This window comes from Electrona antarctica (assembly GCF_951216825.1).
Source record: "Electrona antarctica genome assembly, chromosome: 4".
NCBI lineage: Eukaryota > Metazoa > Chordata > Actinopteri > Myctophiformes > Myctophidae > Electrona > Electrona antarctica.
Genome location: NC_136809.1, coordinates 49,540,794 through 49,561,128, shown reverse-complemented (window position 1 = coordinate 49,561,128; position 20,335 = coordinate 49,540,794). Strand labels below are relative to the sequence as shown.

General features: G+C 43.4%; 1 protein-coding gene and 1 long non-coding RNA gene across 2 annotated transcripts in view; one reads left to right on the top strand and one right to left on the bottom strand.

Moving 5' to 3' along the window:
• Positions 1 to 20,335, top strand: part of LOC306921578 — a 566,256-nt gene that overhangs the window by 545,507 nt on the left and 414 nt on the right. The gene's annotated exons all lie outside the window — the stretch shown is intronic.
• On the bottom strand, positions 4,409 to 18,300 carry LOC306922116 (somatostatin receptor type 5-like; the record flags this gene model as incomplete). The annotated part of the gene is made up of 7 exons (XM_079499509.1): positions 4,409 to 5,149; positions 7,912 to 8,158; positions 8,601 to 8,837; positions 10,019 to 10,193; positions 10,651 to 10,773; positions 17,715 to 17,861; positions 18,279 to 18,300. 7 exons carry the CDS (start codon positions 18,298 to 18,300, stop codon positions 4,409 to 4,411), a joined length of 1,692 nt encoding a protein of 563 aa, XP_079355635.1.

Below are 20,335 nucleotides of genomic sequence, written 5' to 3'. Positions count from 1 at the left end.
TTGTTATTGTCCGTTTTATTGTACATTTCTAGAGTAACTTCAGACGTCATTTCAAACTCTGGAGGTCTCTGATAAACCCTGCCTGTATTCTTCAACAATCTCTGCACTCTGCAGAGAGAAACAGATCTAGAAGACATTTGCATTTGTTATAGTCAAATCTCACAAAGCATTTCCAAATGTGATGTGCAAAACATTTATTAGCTGCAGAATCTCTCACAATTCCATGGAAATTCACTGAAGCATTACAAGCACATCATGTGTGACCTAACAATATTGTATTTTAAAGACATACAGTACATTTTACAATCCAAACATTTCGGTCTGTGAGGTCTGTGCTTCAGCCACAAAGTATTAAAACATCTTGGAGACAATTAAGGCTCTTTTCTGTGAAAATTCTAAAACTCTGTCATGACACGCACTAAGTGGAAAAATGCAACATTAATTTTCAAATCTCATAAGCAAACTCCTTGCCTTTCCCTTATTCACAGCTTTAGTAGCACATCAGTTTACATCACTCCAGTTTTCTAGATGCCTACTTATGAATATGCATCTGGACTGGAGGTAAGAAGAAGTGCTGTTTATGACTATTTTATTTCCATTCAATAAAACTCACCTATATATAATTTAACCCGTTAAAACCGGGAAAGCATCTGTGTCATTTTAGATTTTTTTTTGCATTGGCTATTAAAAGAAAATCACACTCGTGTGATGTGATGGGCGCCTCACTCACTCACTTTAAACAAACATTGTACTCTAAACTAAAAGTCCTTAGACTTGGCTGCCACATGACGTTTAGTGCTCTAAACAAACATTAAAAGTCCCTAGACTTTCACTTGGCTGCCCCACATGACGTCACGTTTAGTACTCTAAACATTTTAAAAAAAAGTCCATAGACTTGACTGCCACGTGACGCAATTTCCAAAAGCCAGATGTTGGCGGGGCTATAGCGGCCCTCAAAAATAACAGATATACAAGCTCACATCACATCACTTTATGCCGTGCTGCGAGCTTGCACATTTCTTTTTACATTTTGGAAACAATCTTGAAAGACCTACTGGTTTAGAAGACAGTGACCGGCCTCTGGTTTTAATGGTTTAACTCAGACACCGTGTAAGCCAGGGGTGGGCAACTTTGACGATGGAGAGGGCCACTATATTTCCACACTCACTCTTGAGGGCCACATTGCATATTACTGTCGTAGCAAAAATAGCCGACGCGTTTTGAGCTTGTAGATCGGCTATTTTTGCTATATTTGAATTGAAATCCTGAATAATGTTTTGCTATTTTTGAATTGGAATCCTGAAAAGTAACCTTTTTATTGAATTTCAAATGCATTTAGTTAGAATGGACTAAGTACAAATGCATGTATACATTGGACACAAAAAGACCACAACATTTATATAACTAGTCATTGAGTAATTAAAGAGGGTCATGTTTGCATGTTTGGAATCGTAACAGCTGAAATCAATACTATATCAGTATTCTGATATTAACCTGCGGGTCGCATTAAGTGAAGGTGGGGGCTGCATGTGGCCCACCCCTGGTGTAAGCTAATGAAAATGACTTTTGTAGAACTAAAAGATCTGTGAGAAAAGTCTTGCATTGATGGTGGTGCTGTTTTGCAAAAGAAAACCAATATTAATTCAGGCGAAGTGTTTATAAAATATGTAGTCTAAATCTTTTCCCAAGAGAAAACAGCAGTCTACATCTTTTTCCAAGAGAAAACAGCAGTCTACATCTTTTTCCAAGAGAAAACAGCAGTCTACATCTTTTTCCAAGAGAAAACAGCAGTCTACATCTTTTTCCAAGAGAAAACGGCAGTCTACATCTTTTTCCAAGAGAAAACGGCACATATTTGAAGGATCCAAAAGTAGTCCCAGTCTGTATACTGTATAGTGTAGATGTAACACTGTATGGCTGATGCTGTACAAGACTGCAAGATAATTGATTTGACATTTACATTCTCATTTTGCAGCAGGCTACAAGTCATAATATTTTGTATTCTGCATTATTCATAAGTTTCTTCCAGTCAATCCAGTGCATGATAATGAATACATCATGCACTCAGGATTTGCATGTTATATGTAAATGCTCCAGTTTGCAATCTGAGGGTGTCGGAACACCTGGCAAGCATTCACAGCAGATGCTGTAACCATTTAAGCCCCATTTTATACTTAAAAATCACACCCGTGTGAACTGAGTGGTGTAAGGTCTTATATAGACTGATCAGCTGTGGTCTGACGTAATGTCTGACGTAATGAAATCACACCCGTGTGAACTGGGTGACCATAGCAACCCTGCTCATTTTTGAGTGGTGTAAACCACTCCTACAACTGGCTTTGTTAGTCTGTCTGTCTGTCTGTGCGCAAAAAATGAGCACGGTTGCTATGGTCACCCAGTTCACACAGGTGTGATTTCATTACGTCAGACATTACGTCAGACCACAGATGATCAGACTATATAAGACCTTACACCACTCAGTTCACACGGGTGTGATTTTTATTTTTGGTACGGACAGACACGTAAACTAACAAAGCCAGTTGTAGGAGTGGTTTACGTAATGAAATCACACCCGTGTGAACTGGGTGACCATAGCAACCATGCTCATTTTTGAGTGGTGTAAACCACTCCTACAACTGGCTTTTGTGTGCAGAAAAAAATGAGCATGGTTGCTATGTTCAAAATAATTTCTGACGTAATTAAATCACACCCGGGTGAACTGGATGACCGTAGCAACCATGCTCATTTTTTCTGCACAAAAAGAGCCAGTTGTGAAATCACATCATCCGGGTGTGATTTCATTACGTCAGATCAGAGCTGATCAGGCTATATAATACCTTACCTTATATAATACCTCACATCAGACATTACGTCAGACCACAGCTGATCATGCTATATAAAACCTTACACCACTCAGTTCACACGGGTGTGATTTTTTTTGGTACGGACAGACACGTAAACTAAAAAGACAGTTGTAGGAGTGGTTTACACCACTCAAAAATATATAAATAAACAAAATGGCCCCTTATGGGTTAATTTGGTTCCGGGGCAGCAGTGGCTCAGGAGGTAGAGCGCCTCCACCGACCCAAAATTAGTCTCAAAGTGTCATTGAGCAAGACGCTGAACCCCTAATTGCTCCCAATGAGCAGGTTTGGTGCCTTGCATGGTTTCCTCCGCCATCGTTGTATGAAAGTGTGTGTGAATGTCATGCACAATCTATGTAAAGTGCCTTGGATTTATCATTTGTACACTCTCAGAGTGTCAACACTGAACTTTTATTCTCAAGCCTATGCAGTAGGCTATACACGTGTATGGATATTTTTGTCCTCTGTTTGAAAAGAAATCGTACTGTGGAGCTAGCTAGCAATGTAGTAGACGGATCATGAGTTTTGTGTTGTATTGTGTGTTGGATGAATGTTGTATGTAAATGTATGTAATAATATAAAAGAAATAATGTAATGATGATATGTTTTAAGACCCCAGGAAGAATAGCTGCTGTGTCTCACAGCAAGCTAATGGGGATCTAATAAATAAATCAAATCCCTGCCCACACACACGACAAAGAAATCTGTATCCACACATGAACGCAGAAACGCATTGAACACAGGAGAGATCAATCAATGCAGTAGCAGGTTTAAAATTCATAAACACCAAGGTTTGCGCATCCGCAACACGTCGTGAGCTTGTAGATCTGCTATTTCCGCGCAAGACTCCACCATTCAACAAATATAAATGACGCTGAAGAAACAGCGAACCAGCAAAAAGTGACAGACATATAGCCTATACTGCAGCAGGTGTCACAAACTTCAAACGCAGTACGCCTATTATTTAGCCTACATAACAACACATCATGAATGCTGCTATGTGTGATGTTATTACAGCTGCCCAGCAGCCCAGCAATATAGTTAGCAGAATATTATTGACAAAAACCTTGGCTTGCTGATTCTCACATCGTAGCAGTTAGGCCAAATTTACTCACACAAGAATAGTTTCACAATGGCTATATGCACACGCCAGTGACGCCACGCGCACATACAGACTTGTTGGTCTCATGCATTTGGCCATGATGGGTGCTATTGGTACAGTAGGTTTATAATATCCACAGTTTCCCTACCGCAGAATGAGCGGCGACGTCGTCGTTTCTCAATAGCTCCGTTTCACATGACTACACAGATCCACTGGAACGGATATTTTGGGAAAATCTTCACTTATTTATCAGTTTCCAAAAATCTCAGTTTTAGTGGCCAGAAACGCTGTTTGCGTGTGGCTGAAAGGCCCAAACGCACACAAATAATTGTGTTTAGAAAAAGATCCATATACAGTATGTGTGTAGCCCAGGCCTCAGAGTTATATTCCCTAAAATAATCCATTTGGACGCCCTTGGACCAACACTGAACGTCGAGGCCACTCACACACAGCTAATTTCAAGAACTGTACTTTCCTCAGTGGACGCCTCAGCTAGTGACCCATTGCTTCTCCTCTTTGAGCCAGTGGCCAACGTGGACATCGCCTCGGCAGGACACAAGCCTGGGCCTTCCCCACACATGTCTGCAGCGTAGGCACTCTGCCCGGTGGTCTCTGGCTCCGTTTCCCCGTCCCGAGGGCATCTCTCTTCCATCCCTCCACTGTTACCGTTCGGCACAATCCCGCCGATGCCTGCCATCCGCGCGGTGTCATCTGTTCCCCTCGTCATCTCCCCTGCCACCCCCTCCTCCTCCTCCTCCTCCTCTTCCCCAGCACCGCCTCGTCCCTTGTCGTTTCCCAGGCCGTTTCGAGGTTGAAGCTCAATGCCGGCCCACTCCTCCGTGGCGCGCTTACACTCGGTGCCGCCGGCTCTCTCACGGTCGTCCACCCTGCGCGAGGAGCGGAACAGGGCCTTCCGGAAGCCCCTCTTGAAGTTGTCGGACAGGAAGCCGTACAGGATGGGGTTGGCGCAGCTGTTGGCGTACGACAGCACCACCACGAAAAAGTAGAGCCAGCGGAGGTCCCTGGGCAGCACCACCAGGAGGTTGACGACGTTCAGGACGTAGAACGGCAGCCAGCAGAGGACGAACACCACCACCACCACCACCACCATGCGCGTGATCTTACGCTCAGACTTCCTGCGACGGGAGGACGCGGCACGCACCCGTTTCCCCGCACTGCGCACCTTGGAAACAAAAAGGGGAAAATAACAGTGGAGGAAAGTAACTAAGTGGATACTATACTTAAATACAATTTTGAAGTATTTTAGGTTACTTGATTTTCAATTTCCAATACTTTTACTTACTTACTTTTTACTTCTACTCCACTACATCTCAGGTCCAAATAATGTTCTTTAACTCCACTACATTTCTTTGACAACTTTAGTTACCAGTTACTTTGTATAGTTGGATTATTACTACAAAACATACAGTAACCACTTTAGCCCCATACACATTTTGGCCATTTGAAAATAACCCATCAAGCTTAGATCAGCTATTTTCAAAAGATTATACATATGAAATGGGATATTCTGCATAATGAGTACTTTCTACGTTTGGTACTTTAAGTACATTTTGAAGCTAATACTTTTGTACTTTTACTCATATTGAATACTTGTAACAGAGTGGGCGGCTGTAGCTCAGGAGGTAGAGCAGGTCGTCCAATGATCCCTGGGTCGGCGGCTCGAATCCCGGCTCCTCCTGTCCACATGTCGAAGTGTCCTTGGGCAAGACACTGAACCCTACATTGCCTCCAATGAGTTGGTCGGTGTGAGCTCAGCCACCATTGGTGTGTCACCGTGTGTGAATGTGGACGCTGGCGTCGACTGTTCGCCGCTTCACCTCCCAATGTATGAATGAATGAACCATTGTAAAGTGCTTTGAGCACTTGGAAAAGCGCTATAAAAATGCAATTCATTAGAGTATTTCTATATTGCAGTATTGATACTTTTACTAAAGCTAAAATTGTGAGTAATTAAAACAAGGTTTTAACGGTTCAATTTACAGCTAAACGAGGCAACAGGGAATATTGATGGTAGAAGACGGTAATGAGACTTTTGCAACATCATTACTGGAGCATTATTCTATACACAGAGTCGAAATATTGCCCTGCAAAAAAATAAGTCCCAGGTGAACCATGGTCTTCAGAACCGTTCTGTCGTTTTCATCTCATCAACGTCTCCTGAGAGACTAGAACAACTGTTGCTCATTAACCCATTTTAAGCGGGAACCCTTTTTGGTGGTTACATACATTATGTTATAATTTAGCTATTGAAAAATAGCAGATCTACAAGCTTGTAGGTCTGCTATTTTTGAAAAATCGTTAAAATGTGCCCCAAATCTTTCAGAAAATTGTCATGATTTAGAAAACTTTTTTTTTATTTCGATGTCAGGCCTGAATGGGTTAAAGAGCTGTATGTAGTGGAATTGTGAGATTACTGAAGTTAGTCTGCCGTATAAGAACCATGTCATTTATGCATACATATTTCAGCTCTTATCTGAGAAAAGCACTATTAAATGTACAGAAAGCATCTAATGATACTGTGCCTTTTATACCAACACTGACACAGGGATGACAGGGTGAGCATTTTTGTATGTTTCGTTGCATAATTTTGATACACGCTGCAGTGGGACTCATATTAATGTGCGTCATTAACACCACATCAAAGCGGTCAGTATTTCAGTGGCTAAACTTTGTTGAGTACTGTGGGAACCGTGCCGAATAAACACAATAAGTCTGCACACCAAACACAGCTGCTGCCTTTTGCTGATTTGATTAGAGGTGTGACATTTTCTTGGGAGAGTGACATTTATAAGAGAGTGACATTTCAAGCCACCACTAGTCACTCTCCTGATAAATTCGGCAAAAGCGAGGTTTGTTTGGTGTGTGTGCAGATTTATTGATGTTTATTCTACGGGACAAACTTTTGATCCAGCACCCAGCCTAGTATACTGTAGGTGTGGGAGGTTCTTCTGTGCTTTTTATGATACTTGACTATACCACCATCGGGGGTATAGTCTCTCATACCAATAACGTCGGGTCCCAGGACCACCACTCCTGGGTCCAAATGGACCCTTAAAGGACCACTTTTCAACCGATCTTCATATACTAGGTCCTCACTAATAATCATGATAAAATGGCACCATTTTTTTCTACTCTGTCTGTGTCTCATAGGAGGGCTGTGGGCAGTTCAGAAACCCGTCCACCAGTGACATCATCGATGGAGAATCCAAGCCAATAGAAACTGCAGGCTTTCTAGTCCTGAAAAGTTGCAATGCGAGAAAATGGAAGCCATCGTTCTCATGACAAAAAAAAAAAAAAAAATCTGCCCAACGATGATGTCACTGGTGGACGGGTTTCTGAACTGCTCACAGCCCTCCTATGAGACACAGACAGAGTAGAAAAAAATGGTGCCATGTTATCATGATTATTAGTGAGGACCTAGTAATATGAAGATCGGTTGAAAAGTTGAAAAGTGGTGAAGTGGTCTGCAACTCTGGAAGCGTCGCTTCGTGCCACGTTGTGACCTTGTACAGTTGGGTGCCACCGATATTGTCCCTTATCATTTGACCCATTTAGGCCCGACCTCAAAATTAAAAAAAAATCCTTCTAAATCCTCCAGTTTTCTGAAATAAATATTTTCACGATTTTTCAAAAATAGCAGACCTACAAGTGGCGCGCTACGAGCTTGTAGATCTGCTATTTTTCAATAGCTAAATTATAACATGATGTTTAAAACACCAAAAGGGGTTCCCGCCCCAAAATGGGTTAACTGTCCTTTTGCGCAGATCACGCAAACCTCAGCAAAAAGAAAAGGACAATATCGATGGCCTCCAACTGTAGATCTGCCATTTTCACTAGTTTGGGTCGCGGGCAAACGTCTCATTCCTCTGGGTCTTGAGCTAAAAGGTTCACGGGAACCCGTAACAATGGGGGGAAACGGCGTACCTTGATAACTATGAGCAGGTAGCATAGGCAGATGACCAGCAGCGGGAACAGGAAGCCCACGGTGGCCGTGTAGACGATGAAGGCGGTCTTCCAGACGGCGGCCGGCTCGGGCCACACGATGCTGCACACTCTGCCGCCGTCCTCCTCCGCCAGCACGCCGGCGAACGCCACCACGGGCAGCACCACCACGGAGGACACGGCCCACACCGCGCCGTTGATGGCCTTGGCCACGCGCGGGCGCCGCCACCTATATATCATGGAAAACGGGGGTGAAGTGCGGTCAATTTATTATTAGGACGTTTCAGCCGGAAGGACACAGGTAAACAAGTACACAATACACATTTGCATAAGTAAGCGTGGAGAAGTCAGGTCAGCTGTTATTGATCGAGTTAGAATTAGCACACTGATGCTGTGAAAATGCGAATATGCCAGTCTAACCACCGATCCGACACAGGGGTAAGGGGTTGACACTATGGCAGGTAAATAAAATGTTGGGGCATGTGGAGTTTTCTTTCGAGTTGCCCAAACTTGCAAGTGCACATTTGAGTGAGGAGTCTGCTATAAACACAACACCAGATATATATAGCTAGATAGCTATAAACACTATTCCCGGTCGGTGGACTTCAAAATAAGATATTTTTTCTTTTTTTATATTCTCCGTTATCGGGACATCCCTAACTACAACACACCGGGACGAGCGGACGGGGTGCACCACGGCCACGTAGCGGTCGATGGACATCACGGTCAGGCAGAAGATGCTGGTGAACTGGTTGATGGCGTCCACCGTCATCACCACGCGGCACACCAGCGGGCCGAACGGCCAGGAGAGCAGCGCGTTCTGCACGGCCAGGAAGGGCAGGCCCAGCATGAAGAGCTCGTCCGCGATGGCCAGGTTCAGGATGTAGATGTTGGTGACCGACTCGGCCCTGCGGGAGTGGACAGAGCAAGTGGTTATAGTCAGTGTCATGTATAGAACAGCAACTGCATTTGAGCCACGGACCACCGTTCGATGAGATTTAGCCTCTCAGACGCAAAACTTCGAATATTTTGTTGTCGTTGGACAAGATTTTGTCCACAATTCCATGCTGTGTTGATGTTGGTACCATTAGGAGAGACAACAGGCAAACGGCCTGTTTCATTTTACGCTCTCAAGAGTTAAAGATCTATAAGGGTCCATTTAGTTACCAACTCTCCATCATTTAGCTGTATGGGGACCACCTGGAACCCCCTCAAGGCCCACTGGTGGTCCCCGGACCACTGGTTGAAAACCACTGATGTAGAATGTTGGTGACCAACTCGGCTCTGCGGGAGCTGTGTGTGTGTGTGTGTGTGTGTGTGTGTGTGTGTGTGTGTGTGTGTGTGTGTGTGTGTGTGTGTGTGTGTGTGTGTGTGTGTGTGTGTGTGTGTGTGGACAGAGGTGGTTATAAATACAGTATAGCCAAAAACTGTGCTCGAGTGAAATTTACTTTACAATTATAATGACTCGATTAGAAAAGTATCTAGTGAAAAGACTACAGTAGTTTCTTTTTTTGTTTCAGTTTCTTTTATAGTGGTGTGATGATTCCGTTTTTATTTATACAAATGCTTATTGTAGCATAATGAACAGAGATGCGATGCATTGGGAGCTTGTAGATCTATAACCTCGCGTCACCAGGCTTTCCACCTCGGGAGGAAAGCCTGGTCTGTGTTCCAAAATCGCTGTGTGAACCGGTCTGGAGCGGATGATATCGCTACGTCATGTTGTAGTATTGTTTTGTAGTCATCAGGCAGGAAACAATAATCTGGAACTTCCTTTCCCTCAAACCGGAAGAATAACAATAAAAGCTTCTCATAGCCTGCGGCTTTTATTGAGAAAAATCGGTTTGAGGGGAAAAGGAAGTTCCGATTGATTGTTCCTGCCTGATGACTACAAAGCAGTACTACAACATGACGTAGCGATATCAGCCGCTCCAGACCGGATCATAAACCCGAAAAAGAATGCTATTTACTGTAAAGGCTATTTTAGCTGTGCAACATTCTTCCATAGAAGACATGCAGGCTTACAGTATAACCCAAAAGGCTGAAATATAGTCGTGGAGACTGCAGAACTTGAATCCATCATGCCCACCTCTGGTAATTGAGGACCACGTAGATGACCAGAGTGTTGCCCACCAGGCCCACCATGCACACCATCAGGTAGATGAGGGGGATGAGGACCCCCGCCACGCTGGGGACGAACCCCGCCTCGCCACCGCCCTCGCCGCCGCCGCCGGGCTCCGTCCAGTTCGGCCAGCTGCTGTTCACTTATTTTCACAAAAATAAGTACCACAGACGAAAAACAGTCTAAGTCCAAATTTCAGACTGACCCCTCCACGAAAAGGCCTCGTTGTCCTGAACCCTTATCTATCATTTATACATTATGGATCAATAGTGTGGACTTAGACTGTTATTCGTCTGTGGCATTGAGTGTTTTTTTTTTTGCATCGAATACTGTATTTAAGTAAGTATAGCACAGGGCAGATATGACAAATGACTTGAATATACAAAGAAATTACTGACAAATGTAATAATTTTATACATTTTTATAATAAAAATGTAAAAATAGCGGAAATAGTTGATGTACAAGCTCTTCGTGGCGTACGTGCGGTGTAAGCTTGTTTAACAACTACTTCCGCTATTTTTGGAAAATGTTTGAAAATGTATGGACATCAGATATATACAGATAATTGCGATTAGGCTGATCATTGTGACAGGCCTTACCCGTGGTGCGTGGCGTGGAGGAGGGGAGCAGGAGAGGGGAATGCTGGGGCGTGGCGGCGTTGACCCGGGTGGCGCCAGAGGGGTCCTCCTGTGGCAGTACTGCTTGGATGAGCTCCATGAGGACTTCGGAGGATGAGTGGGGAGTTCAGTGACACGTTATAGTCCTGTAGAAAGGATGTACAATTTAGGCGTTTTTAGTAGACCCTCTTTTTTTCCATCCAGAATGACTTGCTTGCTTTATTTGTTTATTTACAGGACAGTGCAGGTTAATGAACATTCAATACATACACAAGAATATGATTTTTTTGGCACAAAAAGTTTGATAACTAGACTACTGATTTAGAAGGCATTTGTATTTGGCCTCAGGTCTTGGTGAGTTAAATCTACCCATTTGTAAGTGTGAGGGAGTACGAATGAAACAGAATATGGACCCATAAGGGTCACTTGTACTCCCTCCCACAAATCCATTTGTAAACAATTAACAAATGGATTCTAAAACGGCAAGTCGTTTCCACAACTCTTGTTTCCTGCAAACGACAGAACAGAAAGTACACAAGGGCGTGAGGATAAAAGCACTTGATGCATTTACTTAGTGCATTTATTCAAGAGTTGTTTACAAAGCTGTCGAAGCTTCATAATAAGTGCGCCGCGCAACACAAGCACACTCTGGTCCGCGAGGTGGTAATGGCTCATAATTGGTTTGCTGTTAGGAGCACAATGCACCAGCATAGGACTGGAAAAGCGGTATGTCCTCCACACAGCCTTATGCCTAATTACTGCCAATGTGAGGATAATGAAGAGGAAAATAGGTAGAGGAAAATGGACACGGTCATGCAAATGCGAGTGTGAACGCAACAAAGTCAAGTCAAATACATTTACATAGCACGTTTAGTAGACTCTATGCTTCAAAACATAGCTAAAATAAAAACAATAGCAAAGAGAAAGTGACATAGCATAAGAAATGAACATAACAAAATAGAATCATTATCATTGCATTTAAAAAGCATAAGAAATGAACATAACAAAATAGAATCATTATCATTGCATTTAAAAAGCTGGTGAAGGCCACAACTCTGGCCAAAACATTGTAGGCTACCTTGTAATTCATTTTGTTTCACACACACACACACACACACACACACACACACACACACACACACACACACACACACACACACACACACACACACACACACACACACACACACACACACACACACACACACACACACACACACACACACACACATTTCAATAGCCAACACTAAAATCTAAAATGACCCAGAATGCTTTATCAGCTTTAACGGGTTAATACTCAAGACACCTGATAGTAGTAATTTATGTGAGTAGAAAACATATTCTAAATCCCCCAGCTGTGTTGATTTATCCGAGTTACATCTGTACACTCTCAGATTTGAACAAACTCTCAGGATGTCATGCTGTGAAGAGCGAGCATCATGCTGAGCAGTGCACACACAGAAAGTAATTGCCACTTATATCAGTAGCACATGGTTTCTCATGAAGCATTGTGGTCAGAGAGGCGTGTGATTTCCCTCAGGATTCTTTTTTTTTACCATGAACTCCCACTTCCCACACAGACTCCTGTTCCAAAACACTGGTGCACTCCAATGGTAAATGGTGGTGCATTTATTTAGCCGCAGCGCTTTTATCCAGAACATAGATTGTGCATTACATTAACCCATTCACACAGACACATTCATACACCGATGGCGGAGGAAGCTAACCTGACTCCGCCAGATGGGGCAGCAGAGAGTACACGGGGTTCCCCCCCTCCTGCTCCCATCTGGGAACTCTCAGGCAGACTTGATGCTCCGGCCACAAAACGGCCTGGCCAATCAGCGGCAGCTAGAGGTGGGATCAAGGCATACACAGTGCAGTTCCCAGATGGGAGCTAGGACAAATAAAGAGGATGGTGCACGGAGGTGCGGCCCACTCTCCTGCGGGAGGTTTGCACATGCTCAGTGTAAACAGGAACTGCGATGATGGAGTGTTCCAGCAGAGGTGCTAGAGGTGCATGAGAGTTGCTGACCCTGAACTGAAATAATAAAAAGGATATCACAAAAAGAGAATAGTACAAAGTTGATTTTGTTTTTATTTTAAAAAGTATATCAATTTCATAACTGTGGAAAGAATGTTGTGTATAACAGACTGAAAGATAAAGGACAAGTACATTTACTAAATGTTAATGTTTTTGTATATTTTCTTTTGTGGATTTTCCATGTTCTTTAATTAGTACATGTGTCAAACTTTTATTTTTGTGAAATGACAAAGGAACATGGATACTGTTCATTCAAGTGCTGTGGATGATATAAAACATTTGAAAAGGGAAGGGTGACTGCTGTTTAATTCTCAACTGTTCTGGATCTCATTATTTACATGAAAGTTATGAGCTTTCTATCTAGCACCTCTGCTGGAACACTCCATCATCGCAGTTCCTGTTTACACTGAGCATGTGCAAACCTCCCGCAGGAGAGTGGGCCGCACCTCCGTGCACCATCCTCTTTATTTGTCCTAGGATGGGAGCAGGAAGGGGGAACCCAGTGTACTCTCTGCTGCCCCATCTGGCGGAGTCAGGTTAGTAGGAAACCATGCAAGGCAACAACCTGCACATCAGGAGCAATTAGGGGTTCAGCATCTTGCTCAAGGACAATTTAATTCGACACTAACTCTGGGGGAGCCCGGGATCGAACTGGGAACCTCACAGTTCCCATCTGGCTGCTCTACCTACCAGCCACTCTACCCCTGATCCACTGCCGCCCTCAATCTGACCTACCTGTCGGAAGCTAGGGCTGTCTTATCACGATTACACAAGTTGACGATTCATTGTCACACAAATAATTGAGATTGAAGGGAGATTGGAACGTTGTGAATAGAAATTACATTTCCAAAGATGCACAGGGAAGATATAACAAATAACCAAGACATATAAGAAATGACTGGCATTTTTACTTTAAAAAAGGTTTAAAAATATATATATAGCTGAAATAGCTGATCTACAAGCTTGTAGATCTGATATTTCAGCTTTTTATGTATGAACATCTTCCAACATGGAAACGATTATCTCAAATAATTGTGATTAGACAATCACAATGTCTAAGATTCGCCCATACTGGAAGAGAGTATATCAAAGTGTATTCAGATCACTTTTAAAAAGTACCGCACAGACCATTTCATCAGCACCACCGAACAAACTAGAAAAAGTGCCCTTCTGGGCACAGGTCTCCACCAGGAGGATAGGACTGTGTGAGATGTTTGGCAAAATGTTTAGGAGTAATATAAACATGTTTTTTTGTTTGTTAGTTTTTTGCAACAATTTTCTTCATTTTGTTGAGGAAATGCAGAGTGCCTGGTGGCACTATAATAGGCCAATGTGAAAAGGGTGCCATTTCTTCATACGCCTTTAATGGCAATTGGATGATTTGAGGCATTTTGTTCCAAAAATGTGTTTTGCAAAAATCAACCTGTTGGTGGCGCTATAACAGGCCAATGTGAAAAGGGTTCCTCAGCCTAGTAAGAAAATGTGTGAAAGATTTCACGTAAATTGCATGCTGCGTTCATGATTTGAGGCTTTTGTTCAAAACGGGGCAATCTTGCAAACTGTGAAAGCCAATTATAGCCAATTAGGATGGAATATGAAATATCGGACAGATCCGACTTGAGCACATGACCATAGAGATACTGTGTAACGATTTGTGAGATTTTTGGACAGAATCTGGAGGAGTAATATAAAAAAATGTGTTTTACAAAAGTCGGCCTCCTGGTGGCGCTATAAAAGGCAGATGCGGAAAATGCAGGTCAAAGATTTGTCATTGGCCTCTAGGGAGTGTGCATGCAACGTTTCACGCAGATCGGTGCAGTTTTAGGTAAAACATGTGAAAAGCTGCCTCATGGTGGCGCTATAACAGGCCGTTCTGGAAAATGTGGGGCAGAGGTTCATCGTTGGCATCCAGGGAGTGTGTGTGCAAAGTTTGGCATCGACCGGGTTAACGGTGCCGGAGATTAGCTGGTAACAGACGGACGGACACACACACACACAAGGACGGACACACGGACGGAGTGCAAAACATACTCTCTCCCCATGCCTTCGGCCTGGTGGAGACAACAATAAACAGTTCATAATAACAACATCTCGAACAGAAACAATACGATGAAAGCCACACACACCCTTATGGGTCCATTTGGTTTCATTTTACGCGCGTGCACACACGCACTCTCTACTTTTGTTTCTATGGCAATGAAAACTAACGATGGAGAGATTGTTGGGGAGTTCACTTGACAAGCAGTCATGTCAAACCTTCCACAGGCACACAGCCAATCAATTTAACAAGTCCGCTACTCTATGGTACATTTATGTATATTTATCATCACAGCATGGAAGCTGGCTTTGACTGGCAAGAATCGTATAGCCATTTCAAAATGTGACAACGTGGGAGTACTGATTTATCTTACAGCGAGCGCGCACGCACGCACGCACGCACGCACGCACGCACGCACACACACACATTTAACGCAGACTGTGCAATTAGCCATACTATAATTAATTGACAATTTCACCTTGAAAGAATGTCCAGACTCTTTTTAAACTTTTTAAATATATTTTAACACACAGTTCTTCTATTATGTGATTCAAATAAAGGTCTATGGGATTGTGAATGGGACAAAATCTTGGTGACCAATGAGGGGGACGTGATGTCAGGATTTCTGTACTACAAAGACAGGCTTAATGAGTAACTTCATTTCCCACTGTTAGCATTCATGTAGCCTCGGAAACCCAGACCTTTTTATTTCCAGGGAGAAAAAAAAAGTCTGGGACCTTCGGCATAGAGTAGCGCAAATGTCGATCACTCTCTGCTGATTTCTGATCGTCTGCACCTTTGTTAAATTGACGCACACACGTACTCCCATAGACATATATACATAGACGCCCTTTCCGGCTCTGAGGCGCGTGTCACCAATTGAAGGCGGAAGCATTAGCGGAAGCAAGGCGGAAGCTTGTCAAGCTTCCACGTGCGTAACATAAGTCCCGGAAAAGACGCGCTGTGATTGGCCAGTAGTCACTTGAGTGACAGCGAGAGACATGGAGGAGTCGCATGAGTGACGTCACTTGGGCAGCGACGCAGTCGCCTTCAGCAAATGCCTTCAGCACTTCTAAATAAGAAAGCTGCGGAGAACTGTTGCTTTGTGTTCACTCTTTAATGTTTTCTGTTAGTAATCTAATCCCCCTGGCTCTGATGTTGTATTGTTAATAACTTTGTTGTTTGTGTGTTTGTCTTGTTTTGTATTGTAATGTATATTGTCATGAAAAAAAAAAGCCTTCAGCACTGCACTTCCGCCTTCATTGGGATACACGTCGCTCCAATGAACTGCAGCGGCAAATGAGGCATCTATTTCTTATAATATCTATGCGTACTCCCCTCTCTCTCTCTCTCTCTCTCTGTCGCTCTAATTAATTAGTCTCATGTCGCGCAGCTGCGTCCAGATTTCCCAGCTAGCCTGAGTAAACCCACTCCCCCTGCTGGACAACATTTCATTCTGCCAGGAGGGTTGGCAGAATGCAAATCTGGCGAGGGGGGAGGGGTTTACCCAGGCTAGCCGGGAGCTGCCCATGCCATAGAAAGCATAGGTGGACCCCAGGCTAGCATTCATGTAACAGTGGTGCTGTTAGCATTCTGTCGACCAGTTCACTTGGATTGAACTTTAGAGTCAAACTTGTCTTGGCCCATAACAGTTGGAAGGATTGATTGAAAAATGTATTAACAGTTTGCAGAATTACAGTACATTTCAAGCACAAACTCAATACAAAGGCTGTTAACTGTGAGTGGACGACCCAATTAAGCATTACACTTGTTTACAACAGGGTCCACCATGTTCAATTCATCAAAACATTTAGAGACGTACAAATAGACACTTCTATATAGACAAAGAACAGAACAGGAATTCATCATAATGGAGGTAAAAAGGGAAAAGAAACATATACAGTGAGGGAAAAAGGGGGGTAAGGATGGGTAAGGATGACACTGATGTCACTTATGTAAAAGTATTTAATACTATAAGCACTTAAATAGTTATGTACAAGCGTTGCTCATGACAGAATGACAGAATAAAGATACAATGGCTCAGAATGAATTAAATATATATATATATCTACAATGGCTCAGAATATATAATGGGTATCAGAATATTTACAAAGGCTCTGCAGAATGTGAATAGTTACTTACAATGACAGGAGTTAGGACAACAGACTAACACAAGAAAAGACAAACCAACAGTAACATGTCCAAGGAAACTCATAATAAGCAGCCTACTGACAATCTGACATATATAGATATAGTACTAATCGAACACAAGAATAATAATACATACAGCCACAGGCTGTCACAATGCATATAATGTGACAAAAATATAAAGGAGTGGAGACTATTCTACTATTCTTTTACTATGCACACACGCGTGCACACAGAGAGAGAGAGAGGAAAACTACAACAGAAATAATTGCACTCCCCCTCTTCATTTGTGCCTTTCCTATATAATTTGAACTCCAATCATTCCATCTCTTGGCATGTTACGTGCCAGGCCTATTGACGCCATAGCAACAGATTGACGTGCGGTTTGTTTCTGGCAACACAAGGGCAAACAAAAGGAGGCGGGAGGTCAGAATGGTCGTCTGCCTTCTGAGATTAGGAATGGAAGGCGATTGTGCTGCACACCAGAAAAACAGTTAAGGCTGTCTGTCTGTCTGTCTGTCTGTCTGTCTCTCTCTCTCTCTCTCTCTCTCTGTGTGCATGCGTGCGTGTGTGCATCATCATCATGATCGGTTTAAAGTCCGCTTTCCAGGCACCGCTGGGTTGTACTGGACTCTCGATATGGCTCTCTTCCACCGGGAACGGTCCATGGCCATCTCATGGTCGATGCCGAGTGCTTTCATGTCAGGCAACACTGTCGTCTGCCAGGTCTTCTTAGGCCGGCCACCGGGTCTCGTTCCCTCCCAGTTTAATCGACATTACTTTCTTCGCCCAATCGTTCCTTTCCCTTCCTTACTATACGTGTCCGTACCATGGCACTCTGGCTCTCCTCTCCACATCCACTATGGCCACCACTCCCATCCTCCGTCTCAGCTCTGCACTGGTCTTTCTCACCATCGGTGACACACTGCACATCCATCTGATCATCCTCATCTCTGCTCTGTTCAGCTGCAACACGTAATGTGTTGTGCGGTGCAACACAATCATATAAAGCATACATGTACACGTCACGCATGTACAACCGGTAAAACCTTTGGCTCAATGTTCATTTTCACGCAGTACACTACACGTGCACACACACATGCATATCATAAATCCTGCCAGCTGAACATATGGAAACCCTTTGTACCCATCATTTTAACCCATTTTGGGGCGGGAACCCCTTTGTGTTTTAAACATTATGTTATAATTTAGCTATTGAAAAATAGCAGATCTACAAGCTCATAGCGCGCCACCGAGTGGCGCGCTATGAACTTGTAGATCTGCTATTTTTGAAAAATCGTTAAAATGTGCCTCAAATCTGAAAATGATTTAGAAAACATTGTTTTTAAATTTCGACGTCAGGCCTGAATGGGTTAAACTCACGAGTGTGTCCCCCTGTGTCCATGACATGTCTTTTATATGGCTGCTGCATGCAATAGATAAAAGCACAACATGCATGCTGTGCATTATAATATGCACTGTATGTAGAACAACTGGAATGCTGTGCTGCATTATGAGCCCTTCTTCTAGTCTAAAGCAGGGGGTTCTCAACGTTTTTGGCCGGGGACCCCCCGAAAATGCTTTGGCAACGTCTCGGGACCCCCGCCCCGCCCACTCCCGACCCCCAATATAAATTGACTGCTACAATAACCTTAATAATAGAGACAATACACCATAAATAAATACTGAAACCAGATATAATCATTAAGGAAGGTGTATGCATGTACTATGTGTACTATATGTAAACTCTTCATTTCCATTTTCCAGCCATTCAGTTGCATAGATTTTTTTTAATTTGGGGACCCCCCAAAATAATTTGGCGACCCCCCCGAGGGGTCGCGACCCACGGGTTGAGAACCCCTGGACTCTAAAGCACTGGTTCCCAAACCTTTTCATGTCAAGGACCCCCAAATTGACACAAATTAGCCCACGGACCCCCATTTGAAAAGCTATGCCAAGGACCCCCATGAGAGAAGACTTTTACGGCTCTAGCAGTGATTCTCAACCCGTTTAATTTCAAGGACCCCCAGTTTGACATGCATTTAGGCTACGGACCCCCATTTAATGGCATTTCTATTTATATCTCTGGGACCCCCAATTTATAGTAACATCTATGTTAATTTAACTCTGAACTCTCTCAGAGTTACAGACCCATAAGGGTTAATTTGGTTCCGAACTAACTATCATTTAGCTGGGGATCCCCTGGAACTCCCTCAAGGACCCCACTTTGGGAACCACAGCCCTAGACCAAGAGTGGTCTGTAACAGTATGTGTGTGTGTGTATGTATATGTGTAATATATATATATATATATAAAAAATAAGAAACACTCTTCTACACCAGTGGGTTCTACTACCTTGAGTGGGTTCCAAATGGCCCCATACGGATGTGTAACTCTCAGAGTTATATGGGGGTCGTTTGAGAACCACTAAATGGAACAGAGCCTTACGTACAGTAGTATCATTGGTAACACATGCCTACCGGCATGTGCACTGAAGCCTCTCCAACTGATCCAAAATGCCGCAGCTCGCTTGGTCTTCAACCAGCCAAAATTCTCACATGTCTCCCCCCTGCTCCGCTCCCTGCACTGGCTCTCGGTCGCTGCCCGCACAGAATACAAAACTCTGATACTGGCATTTAAAGCAACCAAAGGTATGGCTCCCCCATATCTTGCCAGCATGATTGTACCCTACAAACCCTCCCGCGCACTCAGATCAGCCAACGCAGGGAAGCTGGAAGTACCCTCACTAAAAACGCTCCACACGTCCCAAACTCTTCTCCCTTCTGGCCCCAAAACTGTGGAATGCACTTCCCGTTGCAATCAGAACTGCAGCATCACTCCCGATCTTCCGCCGTAGTCTGAAAACCCACCTTTTCAGACTCCATCATGGCCCATAGCACTTACCCTACCCCCTTAGACAGCACTTCTTAGACTTATATAGCATTTGAAACAGACTTATAGCATGTCATGTAGACAGCACAATAAGTGCATTGTATGTAGTCATAGCACTTCATAGTATATATGTACAGCATAGTATAGCATATAGTTTATATGTATAGTGTCATTATATAGATATGTTCTAGTTATAGTTTATATGTATAGTGTCATTATATAGATATGTTCTAGTTACGTTCTTAGCTTACGCATGTTTCGCGATAAATGCATTTTACATATGTGATGTATTCCCATGCTTTTTGTTCTTGCTTAATGTAAGTCGCTCTGGATTAAGAGCGTCTGCTAAATGCCTAAATTGTAAATTGTAACACCTGTGAAGGAAGTATAGGGAAGGGGCCCAGAAGTAGGAAGAGTTATGTGTGTGCATAGAGCCTATTCAGGGTTAAGATCGAGTCTTGCTCAGGGACACAAATCGACACATTGCTGACCCGGCCTGGAATCGACAACCGACACATCGACAACCTAGGCCGCTCTGGCTCCCCAGG